General features: G+C 35.3%; 1 protein-coding gene across 1 annotated transcript in view; it reads right to left on the bottom strand.

Annotated features, from left to right (window-relative positions):
• Positions 1-10,918: 10,918 nt before the first annotated feature.
• The window catches only part of LOC139118343 (glypican-5-like), a 35,900-nt gene continuing 32,743 nt past the window's right edge, over positions 10,919-14,075 (bottom strand). Inside the window, exons 6-7 of the mRNA XM_070681609.1 lie at positions 13,287-13,461; positions 10,919-12,506 (exon numbers count right to left, since the gene is read on the bottom strand). Of these exons, the coding sequence (XP_070537710.1) occupies positions 12,310-12,506; positions 13,287-13,461 (372 nt within the window). The 3' untranslated portion in view covers positions 10,919-12,309. The remainder of the gene's footprint in view (positions 12,507-13,286; positions 13,462-14,075) is intronic.

Raw genomic sequence — 14,075 nt, 5'->3', positions numbered from 1 at the left:
CACATGGCACAGATGAGACTGAAATCACGGCTGTAATTATAGCCAACTTTGCAATATTCGGAAAGAGCTCATGATACCCGCATTGTAAAGAAGTGTGCACACTACATGAAACTATTATTTCTAAGTCCGCGAAGCATTAGCTTAAATTTGTTGACATTCAACGCGGAGATCCTCAGGGTTTAAAGGTACGCATTGGGTGCAACAGAAAAAGAACATGTTTTTGAAATAACGACAAACTCTATTGAACATGTTACATTTTTATTGGTACAGCCTTGAAAGAAATAATTGATGCTACATAATTGATAGAATGTATTGACAGAAATATTGCAAAATCATGAACATTTTTTATCAGCAAACATTTTATTTTTGGTCCTGGATAAACTATGCATTGAGGGGAACCACATGTGCTCATGTGTTTGTTACGGAGACTGTTTTTTTCAATGTATATCAGATTACGCTGACATCAATTTACTTTGTGTACTTTAGAGTCATTATGAGTGAAATCGCAGAATTTGCATTAACGGAAGCTCATTCCAGAAGTGAATCAAAACTTGAAATCTATGATAAAAACATCCAGTAGATGGCAACCCATCCAGTATCACCATTAAACATGTAATACCATGTACATGTATGTACCATTCATTATGACAGGTCAGAGCCAAAATGTTCCTCAATTGCCGAAAAATTTCATGTAAAATACCATACCAACAAAGTCATAGCTTCATTAAGTAGAGCAAGTCATTTAGTTCAATATTTCCATTTTATTATAAATATCAGTGAAGTACAATACATACTTATCCCACAAGTGTCCCTTTTTAAGTGGTATTCAAAATCAGTTTAAAAATTCTTGGTAAATTATTACAAACTATATTGTGATATGAACTTTCAAAATCATATATGATAAATATATATTCTATTCAAAGCAATTATAGATGTTAGTTGAGTTGTCTGTAAGTTTGGCCTAAAATGACTACAACAATGACATAGTGAGTCTTATCATTTATGTGTTCCTAAAAAATATTTCTTGTCTGTAAAAATAATACATCTATACCTAATAATGAAGAGTCAATGTGTTGTGGACAGTAGAAAATAAAATATTATTCCAGCATAATTCTTATCAGTTTTCTCTGATGTAGATTTTGTAACTAATGCACGCAATAACGTTCCAACAAACACTGAAGTTCAGTGTTTTTGCTAGGTATATTTGTACAGATCATCTTGAAATCGGACAAAAGAATAAATGATTACACTTTGCATAGTTATTAATTTCTTGAACCAAGTTCATCTACTGTGATAGTATTCACAAATCAGAAACAAAAAACGCAAGTTAAGGCATGACTGACACTGTCAGAGGGAAAATATTATTGACAGTCGAGGACAGGTTTGAGCTTCAAATCATTATTGCTGTAAAGCTATGGACACATAGACTGAGGTTACAGGGGACAACAGTCACTAAACATTGACTAGTCTATGCAGAGCTTACAAAATCTGCATATGGTAGTTATGAGGATAAGCTTTGCTTGAAATCAATTTAAATGATTATGAGTATTCATACCCATGTTATTTAAGATTGTGAAACTAATAATCAACACAGTATAAATATTTGTCTACTGTAAATATTTTATGTTAGTTTTCTTAAACTAGTATTTATGGTTATTCTTTGAAAAAATCATACACATTAATATCCAATAACAATAACAATAATATCCAATTACATTCTTGAGAAGTATATGGCACATTAAATTTGTCAATCGAAATAAATGTTTATTTCAGTTCCGTTTCGTGAGATCATAGATCCAAGAAAAAGGACTGGAGTAGAGATGTTAATATTGTTGAAGTGCTATATATGCTCAAGGCATGTAATTAACACTTAAAATAAAATTCACTTACAACTTGCAATTCATTGATGCTTGACACAGATGACACTTGTTACCTCAGAAACAATGATAGCAGATACAATTTAAAACTAAGCCCTCTTTCATGATAAGATCATTTCAATTATTAATATGACTGTGCAGTTGAATTCTGAACCTTTATATATTAGTTCTCCCCAAAAGTCTTTCTCTGCTGAAGCTGCACTATATGCTTTGATTTAATGACATCATGATGGGTGTCTCTGTTTCCTTTTAATATCATTCAAGTTAACAGCAAGTCAAAAATCTTAAAAAAACTAAAAGGTTCATCAATTTTACTCACAGTTACTAGATATCTAGCAGATGTCTGTTCTTTTATTGTAACTAAGAATAATAAACTCCCGACTGTGGAAAAAAAAATTCTCTTGTTGTTATCAGACAGTAGCATGTTGATAAATAATTTGATTAAGGCTGCGTTCACAAATAATGATTAGGGGGGGGCTGCAGGAATTGCGATTGAAATCTTATTTTTTTTCAGATCCCCCCTAAGTACCCTAAAAAATTTTCAAATGCCCCCCTCTATATGGTCAAAATTTTTCAAGTCCCCCCCAACTATCACAGGCCCGCATATTTGTAAAGGATGTGAGCGCAGAAAAAATAAACATGTATTGCGCTGTTCTGCTCACACGTGTTCAACATTAGCACTTTGTATACTATTAGTCATATTCCCAAGGCAAGTTCTTTAAATGCATTAGTGAATTTTTTAGATTTTTTGGTTCTAAAGCCAACTTGAGTTAATCCAACTCTGGCAAGGTCAATTGCTCCTGCCGAAAAGCACACAAAATGACGATCATGAGAGAATAGGCAAATTGTGAATTCTGGGTAATTGCCATATTGTAAAAACTGAGCACAGTGACCTACCGAAAATTTGTTTCAAAAGTACAAGACATATATGAATTAGATGCTACTCGAATATGACAATACTGGAAGGTTAAAATATTCCATCAAATAAATGTTTTAATCTCTGAAATTTTGGATGTAATAATTGCGAATTTGGTTAAAAAATAAATAATTCCATTTGGTCACATATTTTTTCATGTAGTCTTTACTCTTCAAAGTTTTACTTCTTTACCGTTTTATAACAAGTATGAGAAAATTTAGAAAACAAGTCATCGTTGATGACACAGTCCCCACTTGTTAATAATGGGTACTTTGATTACATGTCCTCAGAGAGGATAGAGTCCTCTTCATTAATTAGGTCTGTGATAAAAATACTTTGATACAGATGGCGCTCAATGGCCAAGAATGAGTTCCATGGTGATGAAAACATAAAACCAATGTAGGCCACCATCCTAAAGTTCATAAAATGAGTCAACTAGGAATTAATCAACAGGATGTTGCAAAACATTTTTGCATACAATTCTAACACTTAACAGATTATCACTGGTACCATATTTCATAAAGTTTGATGCAGTATTTACAACACTATGAGATCAACATCTGTATCAAGTTTCATCACATTTGACGTTGTATTAATTTGTGGCTATATCACCCTAATTAGGAAAGTTCATTACTTATGCAATTACAAATTAATTAAATGACACTGATAAATGTCTTTTTCAATGTTAAAGCATGTGAGCTTAACATCGGTTAACATCTGTATTAAGTTTCATGAATTTGATGCAGTACATATTTCTTGACATATCAGCCTACTTACGAAACTTCAATAATTGACATGTTACTGCTACATGACGTGAAACAAATTGACGAGCATATGTATGAAATAGGTCAATGTCAACTTTGAATGATACTGGTGGAAATATGTCTGAGTTATGGCTCTGTACATGAAAACATCGTAATAAAATGGCTGCCTAGCAACCATATTGGATCGTATCACATAAAAATCGATGTACATATGTATGACATAGGTCAATGTCCTTGTACCAACTTTGAATAAAATCAGTTGAGATATGCCTGAGTTATGCCTCTGTATATGAAAAAATCGTAACAAAATGTCCACACAGCAGCCATATTGGATCGTATCACAAAACAAATTGACGTGCATATCTATGACATTGGTCAATGTCCTTGTACCAACTTTGAATAAAATCGGTTGAGATATGCCTGAGTTATGCCTCTGTATATGAAAAAATTGTAATAAAATGGCCGCCTAGCGGCCATATTGGATTGTATCACAAAACAAATCGACGTGCATATCTATGAAATTGGTCAATGTCCTTGTAGCAATGTTGAATAAAATCGGTTGAAACATGTCTGAGTTGTGGCTCTGTACATGAAAAAATCATAATAAATGGCCGCCTGGCGGCCATATTGGATCGTATCACAAAAAAAATTGACGTGCATATCTATGACATTGGTCAATGTCTTTGTACCAACTTTGAATAAAATCACTTGAAACATGTCTGAGTTATGGCTCTGTACATGAAAAAATCGTAATAAAATGGCCGCCTGGCGGCCATATTGGATCGTATCACAAAGAAAATTGACGTGCATATCTATGACATTGGTCAATGTCCTTGTACCAACTTTGAATAAAATTGGTTGAAACATGTCTGAGTTATGGCTCTGTACATGGAAAATCGTAATAAAATGGCCGCCTGGCGGCCATATTGGATCGTATCCCAAAACAAATCGACGTGCATCTGTATGACATATGAAGTAATCCTTGTACCAAGTTTGAATGAAATCGCTTCTTGCATCTCTGAGATATCTGTGTGAACGGACGGACGGACGCACGCACACACGCACGCACGCACGCACGCACGGACATGACCAAACCTATAAGTCCCCCGGACGGTGTCCGTGGGGACTAATCAAGCATGGACACCTCATCTTTTTTCTGTAATATTTGATATTTTCATATGCCAGAATTCAAAAATTTCCATGTGTTCTTCCATGTGTTGCTCTCTGGCCTGATCTTGTGTGACAAGTATGTTTCACTGTCATGAGCGTCATTTGACCCAAACTCTTTCTTCAACTATCATGTACATCAGAGTCAGAGCTATATCTCTGTCACTGCTTTGGTATGCAGTGAGAGTGACACTGCAGTAGCAGAGCATTAATGATAGTGACACTACCTATAGGCAGTAGCTGTATTAACTTTGACAATTTTGACAATATTTTTTTTCAGTTTTACAACTGCGTCCTTGTTCTACTCCTTACAGCATGTTGATTTGTCCAGTATTCAGCTTGCTATCACAGCCAATGGATGCGTACCATGCATTTGTATCACTGACAGCTGACTGTCAGTCTGGACTCCAATTAAATTATCACCAAATACATATTTATATATACAGGCTTTGTCGACAAACTAAATATTGTGTGTTTGAGCATTCTGTAGGGAGATGGCAAGAAACTGTAGTTGTTATATTGCATAGGAATATTGCAGAAATCATTAACAGTTGAAGCTTCTGCCCTGGTACAAGGAAGTTTGTTTTTTTACGACAAATCACACATGTTGAGATTTTTTTGAGATAAAATGGTTCTAGATTCTGTTAAATTATTACTAACATTACAACATTTGGATGACATCAAAAATGGTATTCATTTTTCATTAAATTACCTACAAAAAATAGGGCTTGGAAAATGTAAAACACAAAAGGGAACCAAAAATTTTCAAGTCCCCCCCCTACAGGTAGAGCAAAATTTTCAAGTCCCCCCCTCTACTACCCCCAAAATTTTCGAATCCCCCTAACCGTTTTTTGTGTACGCAGCCTAACAGTGATTTGGCAACTATAAGGATAAACTTTGGAGAATATTAAATTCTAAAATGAGTTGTGTTTTGACAGAACCTCAGGGTTGGATGGTCAGGTTTGTCTTGATTTAAAACACTACTGAGAGGATGTTTTTTATCCAAAACTGACACAGTGAGAGATAACCTTGCCATTACTTAATGGTGTATTATTATCACTTTAGTCATTAAGGTAATAATATGAAACTTCAGTTTACATTTTACAGTACAAAATAAAGCTGAAAATTCTGAACAAAAAGATTTGAAACACTACAAGGTTTACATTTCTTACTTTGTATTCAGAATACACCTTATGGTCCTTCCTTGGAAATATGTATAGATGATAAAAGTTGCTATCACCAGTCTTAAAAATTAAATGTATGTGGATATACACTATTAACTATTTAATATCATTATATTTTGTGGATGAAGAGACAACAGATAGCACTAGTGACTCTTATAATGCTACGCAAACTGATCTTAAAATGCCAAAACTTAGAAATACCATTATGATGATTAAAAGTAATGAATGCTAGAAGTATTTTTGTCTTCCTAAAATGAACAATATAATTGGCATGTAGTAAACACTGCATGTTGTCAATACAGAGCAAAACTAAAATAAAGCCAGATATTTCATTTCAATGTCTGTTCTTTACATTTCAATGAGTTTTACTCTGGCGTGCAAATATATCATTTTTTTAAAAACTGTATGCCCTAGTGTACTAATTATCCTTAATGTTTCAAATCTGTTACAAAAATAAACCAAAAGTCGCTATACAAAAATGCCTGACAAAACCACGACATGGGCAGTTAATATTCATCATCTGTAATGAATGCTTTAATTATTCTTCTTTTCTCATGTTCAGTTCCCATCTGTGCAGACCCACCAATTTATGCAAGTTAAAATGTTTCACAGGTAGCATATTTGGACGTGGACTGATGTAAAAGGATGGATGTAAGACAGAAAATGCAATAGTGAGCAGGAGAAATGTAAATCTGCAGCATATTTAATATTACATACAATACATCCTAATACAAATTTTAATTTATAAATAGCACGATTTCAGAAAATGTCACTCCATATTCAGTCAAAATTCTATAAATGCCAACTGTACATAAAAGCAAACATATTCCATTCCAATCAGCATATTCCTGGTTGTTTCAACTATAATTTCATTTTATACTCCACTGAGTCACGTCTGGAGCTAAATTCCTCTCTTACTCTCATCATTGAGGGCTCACTTTCTTACAGAGAAATGTGGCAAGGCATGAGTGATTATTTTAGTTTGCTTTGAATTTTAAGTACATGATTACAGCATGTTAACAAATATGTTACATTAAAATGTTAGATAGATACTTGTAGTGAGTGCACAATGCAAGAACCAATAAACAATAGTTTCTGAAAATCACTCAGACAATGTGTTGAACCTGAATTACCTATAGATTGAAATCCTGGGTTTCTTGCAAAGTCATGTACGGTGTCAGACCCACCATAAAAGGGGATCTAGGGTAAACAGCAGAGAAATTGCAAAAGCAAACTTGGAAAATGCTGGTCAGTAAGTGAAGATTTCACAGAACATAACACAATGGTCTCTTACATAGTCAGGTGACATCATGGGCCAGTGGCTAGAGCAGTGGACTCACGATCACAGGATGGTGAGTTCGAGCCCCGGCATGGCCATGGTGTTGTGTCCTTGAGCAAGGCACTTTATTCCTCATTGCTTCTCCCCACCCAGGAGTGATGGGTACCTGGTAGGACAGTGGCTGTAATGTGTGCGTTTAGCTCTGCTGCGCTTATTGGCTGCACATGTGAGCTGTTGTTTGCTCCCCAGGGAGTTGAGTGGTATCATATTAGGTCCGGTGACCAGGGGTAATAATAATTGTAAAGCGCCTTGAGCACATGTACTTGTGGATATGTGCGCTATATAAGAACCCAATATTATTATTATTATCTTACATAGTCAGGTGACTTTGTGTCCAAGTGACTAGATACTAGTCATTTTCTAGAGTTATCTAGTGATTGGTTCGTTGTTTATCATGACTACATCCAGTTATTGGTTACACATCACCTATTAGGAACACAGGAAGTCTTTGCATAGATATTAACAGAAGTTACCTTTCTTCTTACAAGAATTTACAAGTAAGTCAATATGCACATTAATAGAATGCCATGTATAAATGACACATGTGAAAGTTAATGGATTCCCTTGAGTTAGTTCAATGAATCAATTACTCTATTGCTCTATTTGACCACGCTGTAGTTTTTCGTATTGTGGGCTTTGCTGATGCACAGTTCCTATAAATTGTCTGCATGGAATTGCATGACGCAGTATACATGTCATTCTGAAAACACTTTGGCTTAACTTGTAAAATAATAAAACTACAAGAATTTTTAAGTTCACACATCATATGCTTGGTTGTTATCCTTAATGCTCTGCGTCTTGGACAATACGGTACCTTTGGTGTATTATGTACTCAGACATAAATATGGTGTTTTGTGAATAGCTTTATGATGTATATATTAATTACTGTATTTGGACACACTTTTGTTCATAGTTTGAAAACCTTTAAAGGAGACTTTTCACACGACATATTTACAATAAACTTCATTTATTCATTGTGCCTTTGAATAACTTTCAAAAGCTATAATATTAGAGTTGCAAGGCCTTGAATAGAGACAGCTATAGAATAGAACACTTCAGGATTCAATTTAGAAATCTGTCATAATTTATGAATGGAAAATAGTTCATTGAAGTTGATGTTATTAGTAAAGTATATCATAGAACCATAATTTTACATTAGGGTTCAAAAACTTGCCCATAACTCCCAATGTGGACATTACTACCTAGAAACTTTCTTTTATCAAAAATACAGATAAAAATACTATTTAAAGACATGAATGTTGATAAAAACTTATTAGAAATACATGTAATATATATTAAACAAAAATATTATTGATACAATACCATGTTTTTGTTTATCCTGTAGCACCTTGCATGAGTTGTCTTCACTCATGATAAATGCAGCTAAAGGTGGAGTATTATCATGGATTAATAAGGCTTTCGTAAGGAGTATTATGTTAATCAGTTTAAGACATGAAAACACATGGGTTTACATCTGTCAAATGATTTCTTTATCCAAATCTGCATATCTTATTGAATCAAAAACAATATATTTTTTAGTGTATGGGCAAAATGATACTGTGTATTCATTCTAGTCACTGGTTCTATCTTATTCCATGTCAATGGTTAGAGCACTTTACCATGTGACTTCAGTTTAGGTCCATGGTTGAAGTAACACTTTACCATGTGACTTGGGGTCAGGTCCATGGTTGGAGTAACACTTTACCATGTGACTTGGGTACAGGTCCCAGGTTGGAGTAACACTTTATCATGTGACTTGGGGTCAGGTCCATGGTTGGAGTAACACTTTACCATGTGACTTGAGTTCAGGTCCATGGTTGAAGTAACACTTTACCATGTGACTTGGGGTCAGGTCCATGGTTGGAGTAACACTTTACCATGTGACTTGGGTACAGGTCCCAGGTTGGAGTAACACTTTATCATGTGACTTGGGGTCAGGTCCATGGTTGGAGTAACACTTTACCATGTGACTTGAGTTCAGGTCCATGGTTGGAGTTTACCATGTGACTTGGGGTCAGGTCCATGGTTGGCGTAACACTTTATCATGTGATTTGGGTTCAGGTCCATGGTTGGAGTAACACTTTACCATGTGACTTGGGTACAGGTCCCAGGTTGGAGTAACACTTTATCATGTGACTTGGGTACAGGTCCCAGGTTGGAGTAACACTTTATCATGTGACTTGGGTTCAGGTCCATGGTTGGAGTAACACTTTACCATGTGACTTCAGTTTAGGTCCATGGTTGGAGTAACACTTTACCATGTGACTTGGGTTCAGGTCCATGGTTGGAGTAACACTTTATCATGTGACTTGGGGTCAGGTCCATGGTGTGGAGTAACACTTTATCATGTGACTTGTGTTATAATGCAGAGTGGTATGGGGTAGCATGGTTATCTCTATGGAAATCAAATGATTTGTGATAAAACTAGACATTGCAATTAACCATGATTGACAACAGAATGGAGACTCATTGTTAGAATGTACACAATAAAAATTGAAATCTCTTAACTAACTTATTTTCTCTATTGCATCTGTTATGTTCCATATACTGCACTTCTTTCAATTATTCATTGTTTGACCAAAGTTTTAAAAGTATTTGTTTGACATGAAAATAAAAAAATTAATGTTAAACAACTGGTGTGCTACATTTGCAGTTACAGAAAATACCTCTGAATAAAACTTACACACATAATAGAGGATAAAAATGATCAAGCCCATCATCAAATTCATAATCATAGTCTCTGACTTAGGGACAGCCCTTTGTAAATATATAAACAACAAACTGTACAATTCAGATGATTGTTCGGTTACCGTGACAACACACCATTCATCCTTTTAAAATAATGGTTAATGAACTAAATTTGAATTGCAGAACTTTTGTGAAGGAATGTTCTCTCTCTGCAATTGACTTTGATGACAGAATGATGTATTCAAAAGATGTGTGGCAGTACACTATCAACCTCTTCTGGCACTTCAACAAATTAAAAATATTCAAGTTTGTGAAAAATGAGAAAAAGCAAAACAATGAAAGATACTGAAGTTGTATCAGATCCAAGATGTAACCAGTCACTTCTTCCTTGAAACGCTCATATTTTACAGAAAACATAGAAAGGGTTGACCAATAACATGCCTCAGTGTACAAGGTTTGGAGTACACTAATAATATGCCTCAGTGTACTAGTCTTGGAGTGCACTAATAACATGCCTCAGTGTACTAGTCTTGGAGTGCACTAATAACATGCCTCAGTGTACTAGTCTTGGAGTACACTAATAACATGCCTCAGTGTACTAGTCTTGGAGTACACTAATAACATGCCTCAGTGTACTAGTCTTGGAGTACACTAATAACATGCCTCAGTGTACTAGTCTTGGAGTACACTAATAACATGCCTCAGTTTACTAGTCTTGGAGTACACTAATAACATGCCTCAGTTTACTGGTCTTGGAGTACACTAATAACATGCCTCAGTGTACTAGTCTTGGAGTACACTAATAACATGTCTCAGTGTACTAGTCTTGGAGTACACTAATAACATGCCTCAGTGTACTAGTCTTGGAGTACACTAATAACATGCCTCAGTGTACAAGTCTTGGAGTACACTAATAACATGCCTCAGTGTACTAGTCTTGGAGTACACTAATAACATGCCTCAGTGTACTAGTCTTGGAGTACACTAATAACATGCCTCAGTGTACTAGTCTTGGAGTACACTAATAACATGCCTCAGTGTACTAGTCTTGGAGTACACTAATAACATGCCTCAGTGTACTAGTCTTGGAGTACACTAATAACATGCCTCAGTGTACTAGTCTTGGAGTACACCAATAACATGCCTCAGTGTACTAGGTTTGGAGTACACTAATAACATGCCTCAGTGTACTAGTCTTGGAGTGCACTAATAACATGCCTCAGTGTACTAGTCTTGGAGTGCACTAATAACATGCCTCAGTGTACTAGTCTTGGAGTGCACTAATAACATGCCTCAGTGTACTAGTCTTGGAGTACACCAATAACATGCCTCAGTGTACTAGTCTTGGAGTGCACTAATAACATGCCTCAGTGTACTAGTCTTGGAGTACACTAATAACATGCCTCAGTGTACTAGTCTTGGAGTACACTAATAACATGCCTCAGTGTACTAGTCTTGGAGTGCACTAATAACATGCCTCAGTGTACTAGTCTTGGAGTACACTAATAACATGCCTCAGTGTACTAGTCTTGGAGTACACTAATAACATGCCTCAGTGTACTAGTCTTGGAGTGCACTAATAACATGCCTCAGTGTACTAGTCTTGGAGTACACTAATAACATGCCTCAGTGTACTAGTCTTGGAGTACACTAATAACATGCCTCAGTGTACTAGTCTTGGAGTACACTAATAACATGCCTCAGTGTACTAGTCTTGGAGTGCACTAATAACATGCCTCAGTGTACTAGTCTTGGAGTGCACTAATAACATGCCTCAGTGTACTAGGCTTGGAGTACACTAAAAACATGCCTTAGTGTACTATACTTGGAGAAGACCAACTACAAGACTTGAACAGCCTCTTAATTGATTTGTAACTGTAAAATATCTTTACAATGTTAGCTGAACCCTTGTAGAAACAAGTGAAATACATTCAGAAATCTTTGCTCTAAACATTCAGCTATTGATTAATATAACCAAAGTTTAAATATACTAGAATTTGCTGTTAAAGTCATGATCAGTGATATTCATCCATACTCCTTTTTCATCATGATACTACTATTACTGATAGCAATTTGGTTTGAAAACCCCGGGTTGGTTCTAACATTATCTACTATCATTCATATACATATGAATTTCATCACCTTAACCACTGTTTTACACGCGATTGTACTTTTGCAAATAACAATTTATAAATGTCAATACAAACTCAAAGTAAATAATTTTCTCCAACCAAAAAAAAACATAGTTTTCCCATATTACATTTTTTTGAATTGGTCAGATCTAGTCAATCATATTGACTTACAACATACATATTCAACAAAGATTACTATTTAAATAAAATTTATACTGTGCATAATTTCACAAATCAACCTTTCACCATCTACAGAAAAGTATTATAATAAATACTGAACTTGTAACCATAGTAACTAGCGATGTTGACATAAAGTTTGCACAAGACGGCCTCTGTGTTCTACCAAGTACCATTTTCGACGTTACTTTATTTTTTTCACTAGTTTCTTCAAAACTGAAATCTTCTGTCATTTGTGTTGTCATGACCATTCCAGAATTTCCTACATATGACATAGAACACAAAAACATAAAAAGTATCTTGAATTTAGATTTTCAAAGATTCAAATAATTGACATGGAAACCAAATATGGTAACCACCCATTTCCATTTAAAGTGTAAATAGTATTTGTTGCACTATAAACAAGACTGTTAGGCAAGCTTTACATTAATATCTTACCATGTCAATATTTTCAATGTTATTGTCAATACAGCCTGAATCGGCAATTGTGAGAGATTCACAGGTGTACTCTCTCCAATGAAAATTGCATGCAAATTTTTCATTACTGCTCATAAATTATAGAAATCTGCCAAAAAATTGTGTATTTGTTGATTTATTGTATCTATGTTGACTATATCTTTTTAAAGAATAATGGCACATAAGCCAATGGTTGCAACCACAGGTGCTTGCAGCGTTGCCTGGATAGTCAATCAAAGCCCTGTTGCTTGTGTTTTGATACACTGTGAAGGCTGCTGTATGCATCAGAAATGTAGGAAGTTGGAATACAAAATTTCATTTCTTACAACTGCAGTACATTTAAAAGTAGCGCTGCCAGCTGTGATTGGCCATCTACTGTCAATCTATGATCTATGCATCAGAGTGCCACTAACACAAGTCTGCTGAAGTTTTTAAATTCAGTTTACTCTGTTTGATATTTATATGGCCACACACATGGAGCAAGACTAGTAAACATCAAGCAATGATGAAATTCACAAAAAAATATGAAAAGAGAACGTAATGACCTGATAGCACTGATAACTTCAACATAAACAGTATCACTCACCAACTTTTACACCTTTGTCTATTCCATCACCGCTGCCTCCACTTCCATCACAATCATCATCGTCATTATCTCCTTGACAACCACTACCTTTTTCTACAACCACTTCTTGATCTCCATCACCACTACCACTGATGGAAAAATCTTCACCTGGTGCTGCTGATTTTCCTTTCAATAACTGTGTATCAAGGACATAGGATGAATAGTTTTAACCCTTTGAACCCGGCTCAGACATAAATGTAAGATGACGTCATAGAGTACCAGGGGGTCAGGGTGCAAAGGGTTAAGTATTGCTTTCCAATCAGTTTCAAAAGAATTTCTACATTCATCAGTTATGTTACACCACCTTGAACATATTCCCTTGACAGATATATAAATATTAAGATGATCACAATAAGCACTATAGCACAGTCTTAGATATTAAGGGCGTTCAAAGTCCAGCTGATACCTCATTAGGAAATTCTATCGTTAAGACACATCACTATGGTGACTGTCAGTGCTGTTGTGGGAGGGCGCACTAACTACTGTTGGTTTACATTTGAGGATATAGGGTACATGTTTCACAAGCAACTACAGTCATTTCATGCAGAGCTCACTATGCAGTATCTAGACTGACAATTGAAAATAATTCGAACAGTGACACCTAACACCATGAAATGATCCAATACTGTACATTGTACAAGTTAACAATGAAGTTCAATGATATGAACAACAGAATGATAGCAAGGTCTGTAGATGTCAAGAATTTCAACGTAAATGGATTTTGTAACACTTTACATCACGTGAGAGGAA

This window comes from Ptychodera flava, chromosome 19 (genome assembly GCF_041260155.1).
Source record: "Ptychodera flava strain L36383 chromosome 19, AS_Pfla_20210202, whole genome shotgun sequence".
Lineage (NCBI taxonomy): Eukaryota > Metazoa > Hemichordata > Enteropneusta > Ptychoderidae > Ptychodera > Ptychodera flava.
Note: the sequence above shows the minus strand (reverse complement) of the source record. Positions and strands in the feature narration are given on the sequence as shown.